Genomic DNA, 21,047 nt, shown 5'->3' on the forward strand with positions numbered 1-21,047 from the left:
ATCACAATTATTTGCTTTTGCATGGGATGTCGGTTAAATGTTAATAGGGCTTCATGTGAGTGCCACTGATATTGTAACACCTAGAAGTCATAGGGAGTCTCCAAAATGTCTCACAAAATGTACATTTCAGATTTTATGATTTTAAAGTCGTGTTTTTGGTGTTTTAAACATGTTCCTGTAGCTTTTTTCCTACGATAGAGGACATATATAAAAGAACTTAAGATCAAAACTGTATTTTATGAGTATTTCTGTGATCAGTCGAGTGGGCATCTGACACAAAACTGTGCGGCTGGATAGCTCCAATATTACTCGCCATTTTTGATCTTGTTGCACCGCTAATGTTAGCGTGGGGTTGTGAAGAGCTGTAAGCTAGCGGGAGAGAGTGTAAACAAAGGGATGATGGGATATCAGAGGAGAATTAATTCCGCGCCAACAGTCCTGCCCACAACTTTGAGGTGAATTTCTAATGATCTCCTGCAGCTCTGCAGAAACTATGTCCTAGAAAACAACAGAGGTTTTTTGATTTGGGCTAAAAATGGCACAACGATAATTAAAGGACCACTGGGAATGCTCATACAAAAGATTATTGGAGTGGGACTTTAAAGTCTTAAAAAAACAGTGTCTTAAAAAATTCTTATAAAGTTGTCAATTTAGTATCTGTTAGGAATAACGTGCAATTAATGTTAAAAAAAGATTGTGAGGCTTCACCAAACCTTTGAACTTTGACTGGGACTCGTGGTGTGAAAAGAATGCCATGCAACTTGTTTGGAAACAGAGGAATTCGAGCTCTAATTTGTTCAGAAGTGGGATTTTAAAGGGAAATAAATGTAATGTATGTATGTAGCCAGTAATGTGTGTATTCCAAACGATTAGAGCACGGTCACGGCACGAGGAAATGCTACATGTCTTGGATGCTACCAGCTACCCTGATTTATGGCCCTGGTTGAACCTTCTTCTCACTTATTACAGCCTGCTGCTTAGTAACCAGAGAAAAGTCATTTTCAGTCAGATCAGGAGCTCCTTTTTAGAGGCTACAAATTAATATAGCTACTGCAAACAACTCAGCAATCCTCATCTCATCCTGTTCATTTGACACTTGCAGTGGTTTACAGCTGACCAGATTCATTGCTACAAACATTTTACATTGGCAGTTTTCAAACTCACAAGTGTAATTTTGTCTTGAAACTGATGCGTCGTGCTAAAATACCCTGAATATGCAGTTTTAACAACACGACTTCCTTTGGCAACAACAAACAACAATTCACCTTTAAAAGGCTAAAACATTACCAGTTCTTTTAACTTCAGTTTAGATATTTACAAAAGAGAGCAGTAGGAAGAAAATCCTCTTCTGTATCGTATTTGGCAATAAAAAAACGAAGAATAAAGGATCTTCGTGTAAAATTCTGTTAAAAACCTTGGTTATATCCAGTCTGGACAACAATGTCATGTATAACATTTACAAAGTCCACAAACACAGAGCAGAATTTACCCCTGGACTTTCAAACTTCCAAAAGTGTTGGCTTCACAAGAAAACACCTAAAAGTTCCATAAAAAAAGCTCACACCAATAAATTATAAAAATACTCAGAAACCTTTCTAAAGATCAACACTGCATAACATGAGGAGAGCGTTTGTCAAGTTGGTAGAGGGTATTGCTTCACAGTATGTGGACATCACTGATTGACACAACCACGGATATTACTTCTGAAGCGACAGAGAAGATTAAAAAATATTAAAAGAATGAACAGAATACTTTCAAATGAGGAAATATAAAAACAAACCCAGAAGCTGCACTATTTCAGCTTTCATTTGGTCGCAAACAAACGTTTCAAACGATACCGTTGGGTCACAGTGATGTATAAAAGAAAGACGGTCAGTGGACTTTCCTTTGGCCCACTTGAAAACAAAATCAAAAACTAAATAAAGGTCTAAAAGCACTGGCTTGATGATCCCCAACAGTGTTATCTGTGATCTTTGGGGACTTTGAGGACTTTGTAAATGTCATTTGAAAAAACTGTTGTGAAGTAAGGTCGAGAACTCCTGGACATGTGGGTGCAGAGAGGAATTTTACCAACATTCTGAGGATCCTCAATGTCCCAGATCTCTGGCATACTACACCCAGGCCTAGAGCACAGAGAGGAATAAATGAACAGGATGAAAAATAGTCATTGTTACTCTATGCACTGTCTGTTGTAAAAGGAGCTGGATAGTGGTGTTGTACCTAGTCCGCCTGGTACACCAGGAGTCCTCCAGGATGAAATAATCCACTCCCAGCTTCATCAGGTTCTTCTTCACAGTTTCTCCTGACATGCGACTGTACATGGAGTAAACCAGCTTGGTTCTCTCCCTGTGATAAAAAAGAAATCAAGCAAACGTATTTGTGTTAACAAATTCAACCAAAATGTTTGCAATTTAAACTTGAAACAGCAGCTTCTGTCCTGCAAAAAATGCAATATTTAGTACTATACTTACTTTAGAGCATTACCATTTTACTTTGAATTTCTGGGATGCTTTTAAGATAAATTCTACTTAAAAAATAACTCCATTCCACTGAAGTGCTTAAGAATTAAAGGAAAGAGAAACTAAATTCAGAAATAGGGTTCAGAAGACTAAAACTGATCATAAAGTCAGAACATCTTAGCAAAAATAGTTCTCCTGCTCAGATTTTCTACCCTGAGGCTTTTTTTAAACAAATTTAAGTAGTAGCAAAATCAAAGTTTCTATCAAAGTATCTGGGAAACTGTAGACATCTAAAAAAATTTAAAATTAAAATCAAACCTAGAATACTGCTTTAACACCCAAAACAACACAATTCTGCAGCAGAAACCAAAGTTTTCTGTCTGAACAACACAAGTTTAATGAAATATTGATAAAACCATTTAACTTGAAAGCAAATCTAGCTTTTTTAAGGTTTTGTAAACTTTTTTTAATGGTTAAATATTAAATTCTGGTGAACAGAGTATGAAAGTATCAATAAAGCTAAGATCCATTAAGACGTTATGGATTTTTCCACGAAGAACATGTTTTACGTTAAGATGACCCGATTCCACCAGTGGTGGCCTAAGCTATGGAGTCCCAAACTGTTCATAATTAAATAAATAAATATGACCTTGTGCAATCACGTAATCACCCAATAAATCTCTCATAAATATCTAAAAATATCTTGAAATTGTTAAAAACCAGCACACAGATTTTAAATTAGCCATTATATTATCAAATATATTTCATTTTGCTTTAAAAACCTGTTCATTATTTTAAAACAGCATTTTAAAATATTCCCTTTTAATCATATTGAATATTATTATAATTCTGTTTTCTCAGAACCTCAGATTTCAAAATCAATATTTTCCAAAATAGCTTTGCTTTTATTTCACGTTGCTGTTTTTCAGAATGACTTCTTTATTTCATAATGATTTTTTTCAGCAGAACGAGTCTGTCTGTCAATCAGTGAAAGTGGGTGGGATCTAAATGCACATTGGCTGATCACTTGAAATCGATTCACATCCCTAGATACCCGCTCTGCGCTGTGCCAGTTAGAAAGATGACATATTTCTGCGACATCTGCACGGCTTTGCTGACATAAGAGGATCAAATAGAGACAGAAGATGCTGCAGAAGATGCAAACATCGACGACTGTGTTTTTTCTAGTTTGAGGGTTCGTCTGGACAACAGAGGAGCTTTCTTTAAGCGCCGGTCGTCCACGTCTTGAAGTTCCCGTTGAAATATTTCCCGACTCTCGTTCTCTGTGCAGGATTGCTAGATAGTGTCCCAGTTTTCCAGCCCCAAAGTCATCTGAAAACCGTCAGACCCCAAACAAAAACCAAACCTTGTATTGCCTGATACTGGAAAACAAATCTAGCAGCACATCTCAGGAACCAGCATCTAGTCGTCCGGCTATGAGAATAATAGGACTAACCTGAGACCAGCGTCCTCATAGTGAGGATGGTTGACGATGGGTCGACCGGTGGAGAGCTTCACACTGGCCATCGTTGGCATGGCTCCCGCAAACACAGAATCTGATCCCCACAATCATTCACAATTGAGGAACAAAAGATAATCAAGATCTTTTAGAGCTTATTACCTAAATGAATAAACACTGGAAAACTGTAGCAATTCATCATAAGGAGTATTTTAAAATTGAACATGTTAAATGCTAACCAAACTGTTTGCATTGCCATTAAGCAAGGCAGTGCTGCTTACCAGGTCGGGTGTTTTCCTGGATCCAGTCTAGCAGCTCCTCCTGTGGCAGGTTGCTGAACTCTCCGATGATCGCCCACTGCGCCTGCAGATTGGCCACTCCCTGTACGGCCATCATGGCGATGACTGCCAACACCACACTCTGGTGCTTTAACCTCTCTCCAATCCAGCCAAACAACTGACAAGAAGACAGATGCAGAGTGAGCACGGCTTCATCCGGCAGAGCAATGTCAGATTTTCTGAGTGTTTTATCTTTTCTGAGGCTTAAGAGAGGCAGACCTGTCTGGAGCAAAGCAGTGACCCCATGATGCACATGTGAGGCGTCAGGAAGAGCTTCAGCCGCATGATGAGAACGGCTAGCAGGGCAAAAGCCAGCAGCTGCAGGCTGTGGTACACCAGCTGCAGGAAGAGAGTTTTCACATTAAACGGTTGGCTACATCCGCTCTATTCTAGAGTTTAGATTTTAATTCTGGATTTCAAATAACCTCTTTACGAGTAAGCAAAGTGAGGGGTCAGGATTTCTTCACAAACTAAAAGAAATCTGTTCTTTTTGAATTTTATACAATGCAGCCCAAAGAGTAAAAATAAATCAATTTTTTTTATCCTTTTCCATAATAATTATTGTGATGCATTATGTCTGATGAAGTTATCAAAATGTTCAATTTTTTTCATTTTTTAAAATGATGTTTCAACCTCATTTTATTAATTATCTGACCCAAGTTTTTACCCAAACATGCATAATTCTGTAAGCAATCTACTGCCGGCAGATGAACATCTGAAAAAACATGAATTTCTTGTGAAATCAGCTTAATAAAGCGACACCGGCAGCTGCCAGATCGCTTTCACGTGGCAGCAAAGAAGGACGTTGAACCAGAGGGAAAAGGTTCTTTCATCTCTTGGAGATAAAAAAAATAAAACCCACTTAAGGACAAAGTAGTTATTTTTAACACAAAGGAAAATTCACTGAGACCCCAGATGATTAGAAAAGCAAAGCAGGAAAAGTGCTTTAAAATCCATTTCAATTTTTAATAGAAATTGTGAATTTTTATTGAACAATCTTACCTCTCCCTTGACAACTAAATCAGTCCTGTAAGCAAAAAACTCATGTCAATCAATTGTTTTTTTAACGTTTGTTTAAGCAAATATACGTATACATTTAATTTTATGTGTATAAACATTTCAAAAATGGTCAAAACCATTAGGATACATGAAGAAACCTCACCCTCCGTCATCGTCCACCTTTACAGAAGCCTTCTCTTCATGTCTGAGGGTACGTATTATATCCTGGAAAAGCTACAGAGGACAAGTAGTTCAAAAACACAAAATCTCTTAATCTCTTAGCTTTGTACAACAGAGAATTATTTTTTATTTTTGCAGTTGCTCTGTCAAATCATTTGTGTATTCTCAGGTTTGTGTGGGTAAAATGCAAAGCAATACATTTAAGTCAAGCATAGTTGCTTTAATACATCCTTCTGGGGTTTCTTTAAAATGTAGAGTATTGTGCAAAAAATCTTGGAATAAGGCCTTTACTCTTGTTTTTTTAAACAGTTTTATCTTGTAAAATGCAGGAGAAGGCAAATGTTCATCAGTTTCAAATCAGCTACATATTAAAACTAAATGTTATTGAGTGCACCAATTCAAACAGAGCTTAAATTCATAAAGTTGTTCTAAGAAGCTTCATATGTGACGCCTGCAATACTATCAGCAGCTGATACTTTCAAATCAAAGTCAAATTCTGCCAGTTTCCCTTTGAAATGTCTCCAACCGTCTAAGAAACATCTAAAACATCTAGCGGGAATTTTGACAGCAAAGCTTTTATGTGGCTGCTTAAAACAAGTGGGAGTGAGATTTGTATTTTTGTGCCTTTTAAAGCCCGACTAAGAACAGCCGCTTAATATTTTCTGACAGATGTTTATGTTAATACGATATAAAAAAACCTCAAGCTTTAAATCTAAAAATGCCGTTTTCTCAAGATCATAAAAAGATGTGCAACAAACACAGATCAGATTGAATAAAACATAAATACATTTAAAATATTAAAAAATGTAGACTTACCCTGGCAGTGATGAGAGCAAGAACCAACAAGTTGACTGGCAGCAGCAGCGTTTTGAGGTAACGCACTGGAGTCTGAAGAAGAGAAAGAGGTAGAATGAAAAACCCCTGAGAGGTGATGACTTAAGGTCATTTATGAGGGATTGGAAAACAGGAAGCAGAAGTACATTGGAAAAGCTGGAAAACCAGGAACTCTTTGTTTTCCAGTTAGAACCCCGTCACTTCTTCAAGCGTTTGTCTCTTCCTTTTTATTTTTTTTACACACCTGATCATTTACATCTTTCTGTAAAAAAGTTAAAGTTACTGTTTTCATCAAACAAACCAAATATATTCAAAGATTAAAAATGTTATTTTTACCTAATTTCTGGTGTTTGATGGGAGGATTTTTAACATCTTAAATGCACAAAAAACTTTATTTAATATTAAAAAACCCAGGACAATTTTAAAAGTACAGTTTCCATCAAAAGAAAATCATGATTCAAATAATAAAATGATTTTTAGGGTAATGGATCTGGGCTAATGCTCACCCTAAACTCCACCCTCCTGCGCATAAAAACAGACATTTTTAATGTTTTTCATTGCTGTGCAAACAGTATAAGTAAATTCTTGCTTCGTTTGACAATAAAATGTCGGCGTGTTTTGAAGCAGATCCATTGTGACTTTTTCACACGCAGACTTATCAGCGAAGACTGAAGTGATCAAGTTTATGAATTCAAACGTCATTTGAGCTCTGATTTGATTATAAAATAAAACCAACATTACCTCCAATTCTATGAAGTCAAACTCAGCAGCACACGTGTACATCATAGTGTGAAAGTCCTTGTAGCTGGTAAACTTGGACTTTATTAGTCCACTGATATGAGCCTAAAAAAAAAGAATTTTGTTTTAGATTAAATATAGTGTACATCATTTTTTCAACGTAAAAAAGAAACACAAATTCACGCATGAGATCCAAAACCTTTAGACATAAAAATACAATTTCTTACGTCATCTGAAGCACCCAGGATTGTCGAGAGCACAAATTTGAGCAGGACTGTAGAGCCGACCCAAGCCAAACCCTGCATGAGCTGTTTCAACACATTTAGTCCCTTTGTTAGCATTTATCTAAACTACTACGAACGAGTCATTATGAAAAGGTTTTTTCTCTTCAGAAATAAAAAATAATGCGTTGCTTAAAAACTCAATTAATAAACAATAATTTTAATAGAAACAGAAAAATGTCTTCATACCCAGATGATGATGCCGGGTTTGAAAATCTGAGCAAATCTGTCCCTCAAAGCAATGATCACCTGAAAACATTACAAAACAAATTCACAAACATTTTGCTGTATTTGAGGCCAGCCAAGCTTTGTGCTGAACTCCATCACTGACAATATTTATATATGTGTGCTACAGTTAGAATAAAGAGATGTTCTGCAAAATCAATCTTGTTTACACTTAATAAATTATTATTTTTCCTTCTCTTCCTTAGTTTTTGGACAAATAAAAGAGTTCCAAAAGTAGATTTCTGGAGATTATTTTAAAAAACCTGAATAAGCTGAGGGTTAAATTTGGATATTGGCATGCATGTAAACACAACCAATGCACGTAAACGCAAACAATTCATTCGCAAACAATGCAGCAGCCTTTTTTACCCATATGGATATGAGCGAGGAGGCATAGAAGGATGTGAGGAGCATGGAGTTCCCAAACATGAGGAGGAAGCAGACTCCCAGAGTGACCTGCAGGAAACAGAAGACGTGTCATTTACAGTCCTGGTGTTCACTCAGCTGTGGACACAGCAGCACAGCCATTCTCTTTGGCATTTGCAAGCATATAAAAAAATAAAAAAACAAGCACACAAAGTTTCTAAAGATCTAAAGATCAGTAGCTGGTTGCTAACAGGATCTCCATATTCATCCAGCATGAAGGAGGTCCAAGATTTCTGTATTAAATTTCTGTGAGACACTGAAAAAGGCATTCCACTGTGAATTCACAGCCACCAGCTGAATAGATTCCTATTTAACAAAGTTTAATCCTAACAGAGAGCAGAATACTGACATTACTGCTCAGCAGTTACAAAGCAGGGGTCTTTGAAAGTGAGAATATCTCCTTCGGGGGCCTGAGAACACACTTTCACAATTTATGAGCTATTAATGTTGAGGGGAATGAAATGGAATGGAAAATGTATGGCTAAATGCCCTAAATATGACAGATAAAGCCACCAATGTTACGGCTTTGACTGCGTTTCCCCAACAGCAGCATCGCACAAAAACACTGCAAAGCTGTGAGTCTTGGAGCTTCTTCACCAGCCAGCAGGTCAGCATTGATTTTTCCACAGTGATTTTTTTAGTAAATCAAATAAAAACCCTGATAAAAATCAAGTCCATACAATAATATTTGGAGTTTTAAGGTTTCACGTCTTTATTGCAGCAACATTGCTCGGGCTCATTAGCAGCTCTGAAGTTCATGAAGGAGGCACGTTTAATGGATGACTTTTTTTTTTCTCTTGAATGCACAAACACACACCCAGGACATCCCTTTAGCTCCCTAAATTATGTAGAGCCATATGCTGTCCTCTGTCACAAACCTCAGGCATCCAAACACAAAGGCAGCTCTCTCTCCTGACATGTGGAGCACACAGGCCCCGGCTGACAGCCTGCTGTGCTAACAGGATTACGGGAAAGAATGCTGACACCACGGACAAAGAGCCGGAGAATAATACACGCGGCCCAACACTTTCTTCAGACACTGGATTTTCCTGGCGGGGGAAAATTAAGCTGCTCATGCAGCTTCAGCGTCTCATGTCACAGAGATGCATGTTTGAGTTTAAAGGTGTGTTTAATGCTAAAATGGGTCATCTCTGGCTCTGCTGGTAATGAGAAAAACAGAGGAGCAGTACGTTAAAGAAGCACATCGGTCCAAAACAAAGTTAAAAAACCAGTTTCCTTTCGATGGCATTTTCTCATGTTTACTTCAGTAAAAACTAATAAAAAAAATAGATACATTTTTCAGAGGAAAGAATGAATCTTATTTTTCTTTTATATTAACCAACAGCTGAACATCAAACACTTGACTGGTATGTAGATTTCGACCAAAGGAGGAGAAAAAGTGCCTTTTTGCTCCTAGAAACTAATATTATGCAAATAAATGTTATCAGCACACAGAAGGAGGCTAAATGTCATTGAAAGAAAATAGGATTCTCCATGAAAGGGTCTGTTGTGCACTGCTATGTCTAAAAACCATTTCTAGACGATTTAAGAAGTGTGGCAGCTGATCTTTTGTTAGAACTGTTACTGTTTGTATAACACATTCACAACTTGAAATTGTGATTAATAAACTGTTTTTGGATGCGTGGCAGTGAATGTTTTTTTATTTGTTGAGCTTTTTCCCCCCTTTATTAATTTAGAAATGTTTGTGTCCAGCTTTAAAAAAGTAAAAACCTTAATCAAAGCTTTTAAATGTTTCTGATTGTTTTGCTGCCATCAGATTTTGTCCGCAAACTTGACTTAACTTGTAAAAGGGGGCTGTGAGCAATAAACAAAAACGCAGACGAGGTCATTTGCCAAAAAGAATGAATTTAACTTTCCATTTTTATCCCAGTCGATTCTCGTTCCGTTTGGGAATTCCAATGACTTACCATATGAGTTACTAAGATGGACTGCATCTTGGCAGCAGCGAGGTAACCCAGGATGTATGAGGCAAAGAGAGAAGCCACCTGAGAACAGATGAGGGGAGGAAGACGAGTGCAGTGAAAGAAACGCCAACACTGAGGAAAATGTGAAGAGAGGTTGAAGGTTAAGACCAGAAAAACATGGATGCACAAAGTGCTTCACCAACACATCCAGGCCAGTGCCTGGCTGATCTAAACTGCTCACCAAACTATTATTGCTGAAGTTAACGTTAGATCTAAATATTTGAACTGTTTAGATTTCATGACTTTTACTTGACTAAAACAGATGCTTAAGACAAACTTTGTCCATCCACCCCCTCATCCTTTCTGTCCTCATGGTGTCCCATGACGTGGGATCAATAAAGTATTTCTGATTCTCTCTAATATTCTATTCCTGCGAGAACAGAAAAGCATCTTGACATCCTATAACCCATCTTTTGTTTCCAATGTGTTCATCATCTGATTAAAACAGCTTATTCCTTTTTTGCTAAGTCATAAAACACTTAAACGAGTGCATCTCAATTCTTTAAATGTTTTCGGATGCATTTTCTCTAATTTGGAATCGATTTGAATTTGGTTGAAGGAAGACGACACAAGCAACTTGGGACATTTTTTTCACCGGACCCTGATTTTGTGAAAACGTTCGAAACTTTGCCCTGAAGTTTGACATAGTTTGATAAAAACATCTGCTTGACTGAGCAAACACAGGTTTACATATTTTGTTACGTTTCCAAAGTCTGTAAAGTTATACTTTGGAAAAACAGAATCTTAAGAAAAAGTAAAAAGACCCCTTGTTTCAAGAAAAACCGTTGTGCAACTAAAATAATTTTATCAAGAAAGTTTTTTTCAAAACAATTTTTAGTTTGAGAAAACACGTCTTAGTAACTAGAATTTTTTTCTTAAAATACAAATTCTTGGTAAGACCACTAGCAGATATTGTTTATTTGAAGAAACTATTTCAAATCTTTCATGTTTCCTTTAAAATAAGAACAGACTTTATTGTAACTGCCAGCAGCAGTGAAACTGTGAGAGGTCCAACAGCAGCAGTGCACAGGGCAACAGGGAATATAATAAAAGAAATAATCACAACAAGAAACAGCAAAAGGCATAGGGCAATTAGAAAAAAAGGATAAAATGCATAAGAAAATACAGGAAACACAAAAATAAACATGTGTAGTGTGCAGTTTGTGTAGTTTCTGTCCATTTTTCAGAGGGATCATTTGAGGTGTTAAGGATTTGTATCTTAAAGACGTTTGTTGTTGGTATTTTCATGATGACTGTATGCTTTAAATTATTTGTTAAGGTCTTTAATCAAATCCATTTTTATTTATGTAGTAGTTTCATACATTTGTAATACAAAGTAATGTCTATTCTATTCAAAAATAAAAATTTGGAAGAAAATGGATTTACCACTATGAATTTAGCTTATGCTTAAAGACTGCTGTGGATCACTTTAAAAAAGGATTCTTGGATGAAACAGCCTAATATAAAAATGTTTTAAAAAAAAAACATGATGTCACGCTTCCTTTTGTTCCAGCTAATGAGCCTCATGGGTTTAACTAGTAGCTTTCAAAAGTCAGAAAAACAACAGTCATATGTTAAGAAGCCCCTATAAAAGCCCAGTGCCCTATGCTGAGGAGATTAAATCTCCAGTTCCGGTCTCGGCTGTATCCTGTGAAGACATGGAGGAGTGAACACATTTGTGTTTTTGCACTTGGGCTGACTCCTGCATTCCCTCCTCAGCAGCTTTTGTTCAAATCAAATGAAAACACTCCTCCTTTCAGCGTCTCGCAGTGCATCCTTCATGTCCCACTCCTTTACCTGAGTGAGCAGCACAAACTGGGCGAACTGCCACGGCAGCATAAAGCACACGTTGGAGATGCCCAGAGCAACCAAAGCTGTCCTGCTTGGGCTGCGTGTTCTGGAGGAAAGAAGAGGCAGAGGAAGCAGAAATAATGAAAAGAGGGCAAATGTTTTTGCTCAAAAGAGATGAGAGAGGACGCATTAAGATGTCTGTGAAAACACCAAAACCCACACGAATTTCATTTCACTTAGAATGTGGTGTCAACCACAGCTGATATAACTGGATTGTGCATCTCTATCTGCAGCAGCTCAACAAAAAAAAACTTCATTCAGGATCTTCTTTAGCTGAAAATAGCAAATGTTGCTCCAGTAAAATGTCCAACAGTGTTACAGCTGAAAATGAGAGGTTGATACCAAACTAATTCACAACACATTAAGCAACAACATATGGTTCTGATAGCAAAATGTTGCAAAAGCTGAGAATGAATGCTGTGGTTTTGGTCCAGGATGCTGCAGATGATGTGTTGATGGAGATAATATTTCATTTGTACTAAGTTATGAATAATCCCTCTGCTTAAAAACATTACAGACTGTTGTTTTAACTCCACATCTTACTTTGCTGTAAACCTTAAGGCTTTGGGGTTAAAAAAAACTACTATTCAACCAGAAAATTGATTATTTAAATCAATGAATTGATTATCTTGTATTTGTTAGTTAATACAGCTGGATATTTGATATTTAGATCCCACCTTTGTTTAGTTTAAACTTTTTGAAGTTTTTTTCTTATGCAAAAGCGAATTGTTGCAGAATGGAAACCTGGAAAATCGGTAATATTGAATTGTGTTGCACTGAAATCAAGTAGATGATAGTTATCCCAGCTCTGGAGAGCATTTTGGGCTTTTTCAAAACATTAGAATCTATCAGAATACCTTTTGAGTGTGAAAACAAGAAATTTGGAGCTCAAACACACGACAGAAAATGAGTAGACCTGAATAATTAGACATAAAAATCAAAACCTGGAAATGTAATATTTAATGGATGCATGACATTAAGTGCTTGACCAGCTCAAACTTTCATCAATATTAATTGAAAAGGAACCTAAAGAAGTAAATTTGCATGCAGGACAAAGCAAAAGCGCACTTGAGTGGAACCAGTGTTGATGTTCATGAGGCAATTCCTTCTACTTTTTTATTATTTCTTAAAAACAAAGTTATTAAATCAAATTCTCAGGAATAAGATCCATTTGGTTTTTGGAGAAGCAGGTCAATGTACCATCATATTGTAACATGAAAATCTACAAGAGATTATGAAATATTCTTAGTATTTTTTTCAATTAAAAGAACGGTTTAAAGCTAAATCTAAAGGAAAAACTGAAATCTCTTGTATAAACAGGCTTTTCTTCAGCTCAGATTTGTTGGCCAGCATTCTGGTTGGCCATATCTCTTCCTATTAAACTAATAAAGCCCAACCCACTTGTACACAGACCCTAGAATGACCTTACCGTAGAATGTAAGTAAGAAGAAGCATCTGCAGGACCAGGAAGGGGTAGGCAAAGCTTTCCCTTAGGGGCGGAGTCCACATCACACGGGTGCTCTGACCAGATAAACACCAAAAATAAATACTACTGAAAACAAATGTTTATGAGTATATTAATTCGTTTTGCAGGTTTTAAAATGGACGGTATATTTGTACACAAAATAGATTAAGTATGACAGAGAACATAGGGCATAGGTGCGCGTTTCCATCATCTTTATTGAAGTGCTTGAGGGAACATGGCACTTATCATACATAAAGAGGCAGAAAAAACTGCCAACAGGGTTCATATTTACTCACAAACAACAATCAGATCTTGTAGTTATCTAAATAACAAAGTCTCCTTGTTTAAGGATTATGCCCACTAAACTCAGTAAGGGTTTGTTACTGTGATTGTTTTTTTTTTGTTGTTGCTGAGAGCGCTCTGTTTATGTGTTGTCCCGCTACCTTACAGCCCCTCACATCCCCTAATGCCAGCTGGGACGAGGAAAACAAAGACGTACATGGATCTAGTCGTCTACCAGAGGAAGCATCAGAATGGAGCGGAGCAGCGTTTCTCCTACAATTAAGGTCTTTTTCAAAGGGCCTTTATCCAGAGATGCAAATTTAAGCTTTATTTTCTTCATATATGTCCATTATCAGAAAAATCCCACAAGAATATGTTAAAAAGACCAAAAACAAGATTTTTTCATCTGAGTGTTTTTTTTAGAGCGGATTCCAAACACTCTTTTTATGCTTTAATTAGTAAAAAGTTAATGCCCATGAGCATTATTTGATTAAGTCAGCTCACTTACCTCACCGTGATTGAAGAAAAAAAGCAGAGTGGTGACGATTCCACCCAGCCGACTCCCACTGATGGAGAAAACAAGTGAAACGTGAGGAAGCACGACGAGAAGCAGAGAGAAGATGAACGGGTCTATCATGCATTGCTCATGTTATGCGTCAAAGACAGGAAGTAAAAAGAGAGTGCATCTGAGCTGACAGCTTACTAATGAGATGGAGCATTTCAAAGAAATAGAGGAAAGTTGCCGCTTACCTGAGTGTGACCGGTCAGGTGGAAACAAAGAGAACTCACCTCAGGTAGGCGCCATAAATGAAGAACAGACTCATCATCACGCCGTTCAACAGGAAGACACAGGTCACATAAAAATAAGCCGGGTCACCTAGTCCTGTCGAAACCATCGGACAAACAAACGGGTTGTGAGACTGATGTGGCGTGGTTTAGGGTTTATGCAGAAATCAACCATTGGTGACCTATGACCTGAGATGGTTCAGGCTGATGAAGCTGGGTCAATATAAAAATAGATCATGAAGGAGGTAACAGATCTGCGGAGCTCTTCCTGAGGGGCTACATCACAACCTTCTCATATGTTACCGCTCCATAATGCAAGGATTCAGTGGTTTGGTTTTGTTCTTGTTCATGTTTTTGGTTTCTTTTTTGTCAGTCACTCCCCCTTCAGGTTCATGATCCACAGCTGTCTTCAGTTCAGTTAATTACCCTCAGCCTATTTAAGTGCCTTGGTTTCTGTCCATCCTTGTCAGGTCATCTGCTCTGTTTTGTCACCAGTTTGTTTCTCCCCATAGTTTTGTCATGTTTCACTTTGTTTATTAAATGTTTTACTTCCAGTCACCAATCTTGGTCTCCTGCACTTTGGGTCCTCCACCACCAGTTCCTGACACATAAAAATAAATCCTGGCTGCAAATGTTTTCTACTTTACAGCAAAGAACTGCCAGCAGGCCTTTCTGAAAAAATCACTGTCCGTTCTCTAATGCGCTTCTCTGACGGCAAAAATAATGTACCGGTTGACAGTTACAGGAAGAACAAGGCGGCTTACGGCGGGTAGAAGGAAACACAGAAAACAGCCTCGTCGTAGCGACCCGGGTGCGCCTCCACTAATGAGACTGACGGAGACTGAGATAGCAGCTCCACGGAAAAGAGCCGACAGCAGTTTCTGCCCATTTCCACTAAGCTGATTTACCCGTCTAGAAAACGTCCCTGCAGACAAATTGAAAAACGGATGTGTGTAATAGGTTTAAAGATCCCTTCTTAATTCACCACACGGCTTCTATACAGGAGAAAGGGAGTACAATATATGTTCTTCAAGCAGAAGTGTCACTTTTATGTGTGAAACACAACATAAAAGCACTGCGTTTCATGATTGGGGAGGTCTTGATTTTAACAACTGTTAATAAAACTATTAGCTGATTAATCATGAAAACTAGAAACACTGTTTATAAAACCTGAAACCATTCCTTCTGTTAAATCAAACATTAAAACAAAGTTTTACTTTGAACAGCAGAACTTAAGAGACCTTTTCTAAATAATCAGGTGACATGTGCCACTGTAGTTTTCAGTGTTTTCTCTTTTTTAGTATTCAATAACAGCGTGTATCAAAAACACAGCATTGAACCTTTTTAATGCCATTATATCTTTATAACAATGTACTTTGATTCTCACAAAAGCATACATTTTTTAAAATGCACGCCAACCTCCTGTCTCCTCCTTTGCTTGGGTAGAGGAAAACGTTTTCTCTAATCCATTCTAATGTCTCACTTCTTTTTAATTTTTGTCTTAAAGCACTACATTCCTTTGCATATTTTAAGGGTTGTTGTCTCTGAAGATTCCCAGTCATCCGGGTCATGTAACGACAGGATTCTGTTAGAACTAAAAGAGCTTCTCACATAAGCAGTGAAATGTCTAGATTGACCTTTAAAGCCCCGAAGATCATAACCCTGTGAATTCAGGCGGGATTAAAATTCAGGCGTTTTCAAAGATGTCAGGTATTAAAAAGGACCTTAAAGACTGGACAGCTGTGACCATCATGGGGGTCACCTTTTCTCCTAATTCTCTGAAGTACCATAAATCTTCAGGACTGCGGTGTGCTGATGACTGTTTCTTAAGTCATCATAACAATGATGCCAGAAAAAGTGCACTTAGGGAAACATTGAATCATGGAAATTAATGTAGGTATCAAAGCAAACCCCAGCTGCATCTGAGCTCATCTCTATGACCTCAGAAATGTTGAAACTGGGGGAAGAAGCAGGACAATGAACTCAACCAAAGCCGCAGCACTGCAGCAGACTGACTGATAATGAGAAAAATCAATGTCGCTTTCAACAACCCACTAAAGTCCAAACCTCAACCAGAATGAAATGGAGATGTGGGGCCTAAATGAAGACTTGGTAAATAAAATAAATCAATTACATGGTGCAACAATGAAAAGACACAAAACTCCCAAAACCATAGAACTGACAGAAAACTGTTCTGTCTAATCAATGTGCTGCTATAGCACTACTGAGTCATGGGCTGCATTTAATTTTTTCAATCATTGCTATGTCTTTTGGCCAAACATCAGTGAAAAAAGGCCGTGTAATGTGTTGATGTCAAAAGAAAAGCTTTCATTTTCATGTAAAACTGAGCAGAAAAAAAAGAGTTGAGTATGTTTTGAACATGACTGCATGCATGGCAAAGCATCAATGAAATATTCAAGAAGACACAGCCAATGGTATAAAGTCAGAACTAGGTTAGAGTTTGTCAGTCTACAGTAATGTGATAAGTTTGTGAGAGAAACGGTGGAATTATTCTACCAATAAAGTGAAACAACAACAGACACAAATTCCTTCCCTACTCACTATTAACTCACTATATAGTGCGTTCTCCATTTTGTGTTGCTGTCTTAATCTACAAATCTACAATTCTAAATCGAGTTTCCTAGAAATTTCCCAGAACGTCTCTGCGAAAAACCAGTGTGCATCGATGCTCACTAGATCGGCGAATATAAACCACAATGCAATGCCAAAAAAATGTATTTAAATATATATTTTTAATAAACCATCAACGCTTTTTTCTACAGAAGACAATTAACTCATAAATAATCATCGCAAAACGCTCATATCTATTAGATGTTAACTTTGTGAAATTGATGACTTCATATAAAGCGTTAAGAAAGAAAAAGAAAGTAGTGAATGTGGTGTCTGAATTGTTTTTAAAATTCAGGGGCATTCGCACTATATACTTTTTTAGTAGTTAGGGGTTAGGGTGGGAATTCGGACATAGCCATGATCCCGTTTGCAGCCCAGGATCTCCACAGCAACAGGCATTACCTTCGCAGCTGTCCACAGGACTGAGGCCCTCCCCTCTGTTGATGGACCAGCACATCTTGGTGGGAATTCCAAAGTAGCCCATTGTACTCGTGTACATCCGGTACCAGCTGGCCAGCACCACCTGAAGAGAAGAGACAGAGTATTAAAAGTCTGTTCAAACACCCTTTTCTTTCTGGCCCGTCTTCTCTGAGGAGAACAAACAAAAAGTCATGTAGGTCAGAGTGGTGCCTGCGGTAATGGGAGCTCAAGGGGCAGTAACCCTCAAGCTGGAGGTGAGGGGGCAGTTTTTTTTTTAAATATTTCTATTACAAACATGAAACAATAAAACAAAAAGAGCTGCAGTCGTGTATATAGGAGACAATCTGATGATATACGGCGATTTCCTAAATCTCAGTAAACGAAAACATTTCCTGAATACATTTAGGATTACAAAAGTTAGAAGAACTTGGTTTCCGTCTTTAAACACAGCAAACTAAGGAAAAAGCAAACGTAAAATACGTTAACGTTAAAAAACACTAACATTTTAAAAGGAAAAAGGTTTTCTGAAATCAGAAAGAAGGTAGCATACAGCATGTTCAAACATCATTTATCTGCAACTTTAGCACTTGAAATGTTTACTGACAATCTAGAAAGTTGCAAAAACAATGAGCAGTGCAAACGAATTATACAACAGTCTGGGAAAAATTCAAATGAATCAAAATTAAGGAAAAAAATACCTCCGGATAGAGATTAAATCTCTTCAGTGTGTTAATCACCAACGGATGCTCCGTCAGCCGATCGTTCATGATCATATGGAGGCCTTCCAGAAAGGTGGGAGCCTCAATAATGGTTTTGTAGTAGGAATAGTAAAGTCCCTGAAATCAAAAAAGATTTTGAATGAAATAGGCCGGCTGAACAACAACAACAACAAACAAAAAAGCGCCTAAATAGATTTTCACTGAAAAACCAACAGCATCAAGAAAACAGAGAAGACTCAACAGATGATAACAGACTGCAGTCCATTTGGTAGAACAGCAGGAGGGAGGCCAAATGTAACATCTTCACCTTAACTGTCAGCAGCTTTCACAAAGTTACTGTGAAACAACACACAACTCAACAATACCAAAAATGTGTTCATTTTGCCTTTGGCTAGTGTCAATTCTGTGGAAAAGAACAAGCATTACTCTGGCTGCTACTGCATCATGTTGGGAGTACAAAGAAATCTGCTTTCTCTTTACTTATTTTTGGAAAAATGACATCAGTTGTTAAGTTCTTCCTATATGCAGTCTAATCTGGTCTTCATTTTCTTATATGGGGACTGTTTTATTAAGCGTCTCCTTAAAGCAACACCACTGTGAGGTCATTATAAAGCCTTCAAGCTGCCTGCACTTTCCTCCTTTATGTTGGTTCTAAACCTATTTGACCATCCTTACATATTTGTATAGTTTATTTACAATTTTTACAAATTTAATTCTGAAAAAGAAAAGGGCTATTTGTTAGCATCTTTGCATGGTGTGTGCATAGTGTAGGGTCAGCATCACCTTCTGAGGAGACTGAGGTCCTCTGGTGTGTGTGGGCCACTATTCAGTTATATGAAACTGTTGTTGCATCAGCAACTTTCTACGCAGTGGTCTGCAGGAGTGGAGGAATTACAGACGGGGACAAAAGGAAACTGGACAAGCTGGTCAAGAGAGCTAGTTCTGTCCTGGGCTGTCCCCTGGACTGGGTGGACTCTGTAGGTGAGAGGAGGATGCTGACCAAGCTGTCCAGCATCCGGAACAACCCCTCTCACCCTCAGTATGAGACGGTGAGGAACATAAGTAGCTCGTTCAGCCGCAGACTGCTGCTGGAACGCTGCAGGAGGTCCTTCGTCCCAACAGCAGTCAGACTATACAATAACACGGTCTAGGACTTCTGCTGTATCTACCTTTTTATTTATGACGCGTACTTTTACGTCCATTTTTTATTATTACCATTTGTATTCTTACTCCTCGCATTTTGTTTTTCTAACTGCTATATTTCCCTCCGGGGATCAAGAAAGTCTTATCTTATTTTCTCTTATCTTATCTTATCTTACACTGAAAGCGCTAAGGGTTTTCTGTTTAAACATTTTCATAATGCCAAATATCTTCGTTGGGAATGTTTTAGCTTCTAAAATCCATAGCTAATGTTTAGAATGAGAAACTTTAACATTTCAAATTAAAGAATTTTTATTATTTCATGTCATTAAATGAATGCTGCCTTCAGTTCACTAAAGTTGTTCTGCATACACTAAAGACGTTAGTTTATATGGAAAACTATTTAGTAAATTAATTAGGAAAACATTAATATGCTGCAAAGTACATGTAAAAAATGATTTCAAATCTAAATAAATAATCTCCATTTTAAAACTGCTGGGTATTTTTCAAGAGAAAGTAAAAGTAAACTCTTTATTTACCATTTCTGTTCTAAAAGCCATTTCCTTCTCCAGGTTAGACAGGTGTGAAAAGTGTCTGTCATTCTCAAAAAGACGTGACAGATGATACCTGTCATGGAAAGGAAAACAAATAAATAAGTAAACACTTAAAGAACCAAACGAGATTCAAAATGATCCCGTCTTACCAATGCAGATATCCCGAAAGACCAGCTGTAAAAAGAAGAACAAACTTTCACTGTGTTATTTAGTCTCTAACAGCCTAAAAACAGCAGCCCGCGTGCGCAGGTCAGACAGTAATTAAACTGTAAACTTTTCCCAGAACCCCTCGCGTCTAACTGTCAAAGAAGCAAAAAGATGCCTTCTTTAAAGGATGGAGCTGATCAGCTCCAGCAAGAAGAAGCTGACGTTGCAGAGCTAGCGCTACGGTAAGCTAACGTTAGCCATGTGATGAGTAACGGAGATAACCTGATGAAGAAGAACAACCGCTAACTAGCACCACTAGTTAGCGCGAGCTCAGTGGGAAGCTAGCACGCTAAAACCACTTACCCAGGAAAAGAAAGCTGCTGAGCTTGAGCACAGCAGATGGAGTTAGCCCAAGCTTTTGTTTGACGCTTGAAAGTCCGTTCGGATGCGCGCCGTGGAAAGCCTTGCTCTCCCTCCCCGGTCGTCTCACGTTACTTTTGCCGTGGGGGGGAACGAGAGGGCTTCTTTCGCGATCAGTAGCCGGAGTCTTCCCAGCAGCTTGTTTTCTGTTTTTAGCCCCCATTGCTGCCGGAGGAAGTGGAGGTCAGAGGAAGGATGGACTGCAGAGGAACCCGCAGGGTGTGAGCCGAGCAGCTCCACCGCCTCTAGTATATCTGGGTCTCGGATCTGCACCTTTACCATCCGAATAATCGGGGCTTGTTGACGGGGTCCTACAATTCCTATGAGCCTGCGCACCCTGCCGGCAGCGTGGCGCAATTGCAACAAGCTTCTACTGGTATCCACGGCAACAGCAAATGAGCCACTTCTCGCGTGGTTGATAAATCTTAACAAAGCAAGGTTTCCTTATTTTAGCCAGATTTTAACCCTGGAGAACCAGGGGCGGAGCTAGAACATTGTATATGAGGGCGCAGGAGGGGGACAGAAACACTAGAGGGGAAAGTCTGACTGTTACACCCCCCATGCAAAAAGGAACGGTTCCGCAGGTCATTCAATACAACAGCTGTTAGATTGTACAATACCACAGTTTAAATATGCATGTACAAACCAGTTATCATGCATCCATAGCCCATCTGTATATTCTGTCTTTTTACTTTATTTAATTTTATT

General features: G+C 38.2%; 1 protein-coding gene across 1 annotated transcript; it reads right to left on the bottom strand.

Annotated features, from left to right (window-relative positions):
• Positions 1–800: 800 nt before the first annotated feature.
• Positions 801–20,527, bottom strand: dpy19l1 (dpy-19 like C-mannosyltransferase 1). Its single transcript, XM_004078482.3, has 22 exons — positions 20,283–20,527; positions 19,922–19,946; positions 19,758–19,845; positions 18,058–18,195; positions 17,342–17,462; positions 14,312–14,405; positions 14,031–14,088; positions 13,205–13,296; positions 11,722–11,821; positions 9,868–9,945; positions 7,883–7,969; positions 7,478–7,537; positions 7,235–7,315; positions 7,011–7,112; positions 6,252–6,323; positions 5,419–5,489; positions 5,259–5,283; positions 4,476–4,595; positions 4,200–4,374; positions 3,916–4,015; positions 2,221–2,346; positions 801–2,123 (listed from the first exon to the last, which is right to left on the bottom strand). The coding sequence occupies exons 1-22, from the start codon at positions 20,500–20,502 to the stop codon at positions 1,961–1,963; spliced, it is 2,196 nt and encodes a 731-aa protein (XP_004078530.1). The 5' UTR covers positions 20,503–20,527; the 3' UTR covers positions 801–1,960.
• Between the last annotated feature and the right edge of the window lie 520 nt (positions 20,528–21,047).

This window comes from Oryzias latipes, chromosome 16, assembly GCF_002234675.1.
Source record: "Oryzias latipes chromosome 16, ASM223467v1".
Lineage (NCBI taxonomy): Eukaryota > Metazoa > Chordata > Actinopteri > Beloniformes > Adrianichthyidae > Oryzias > Oryzias latipes.

Bases quoted from the DNA above. Each gene is read 5' to 3' on its own strand.
- dpy19l1 (XM_004078482.3), bottom strand. From the start codon at position 20,502: ATGGGGGCTAAAAACAGAAAACAAGCTGCTGGGAAGACTCCGGCTACT. The intron at 19,846-19,921 runs GTAAGACGGGAT...TTTCCATGACAG, and splicing joins CTTTCGGGATATCTGCATTG to GTATCATCTGTCACGTCTTT. The intron at 7,970-9,867 runs GTAAGTCATTGG...TGTTTCCTGCAG, and splicing joins CCATCTTAGTAACTCATATG to GTCACTCTGGGAGTCTGCTT.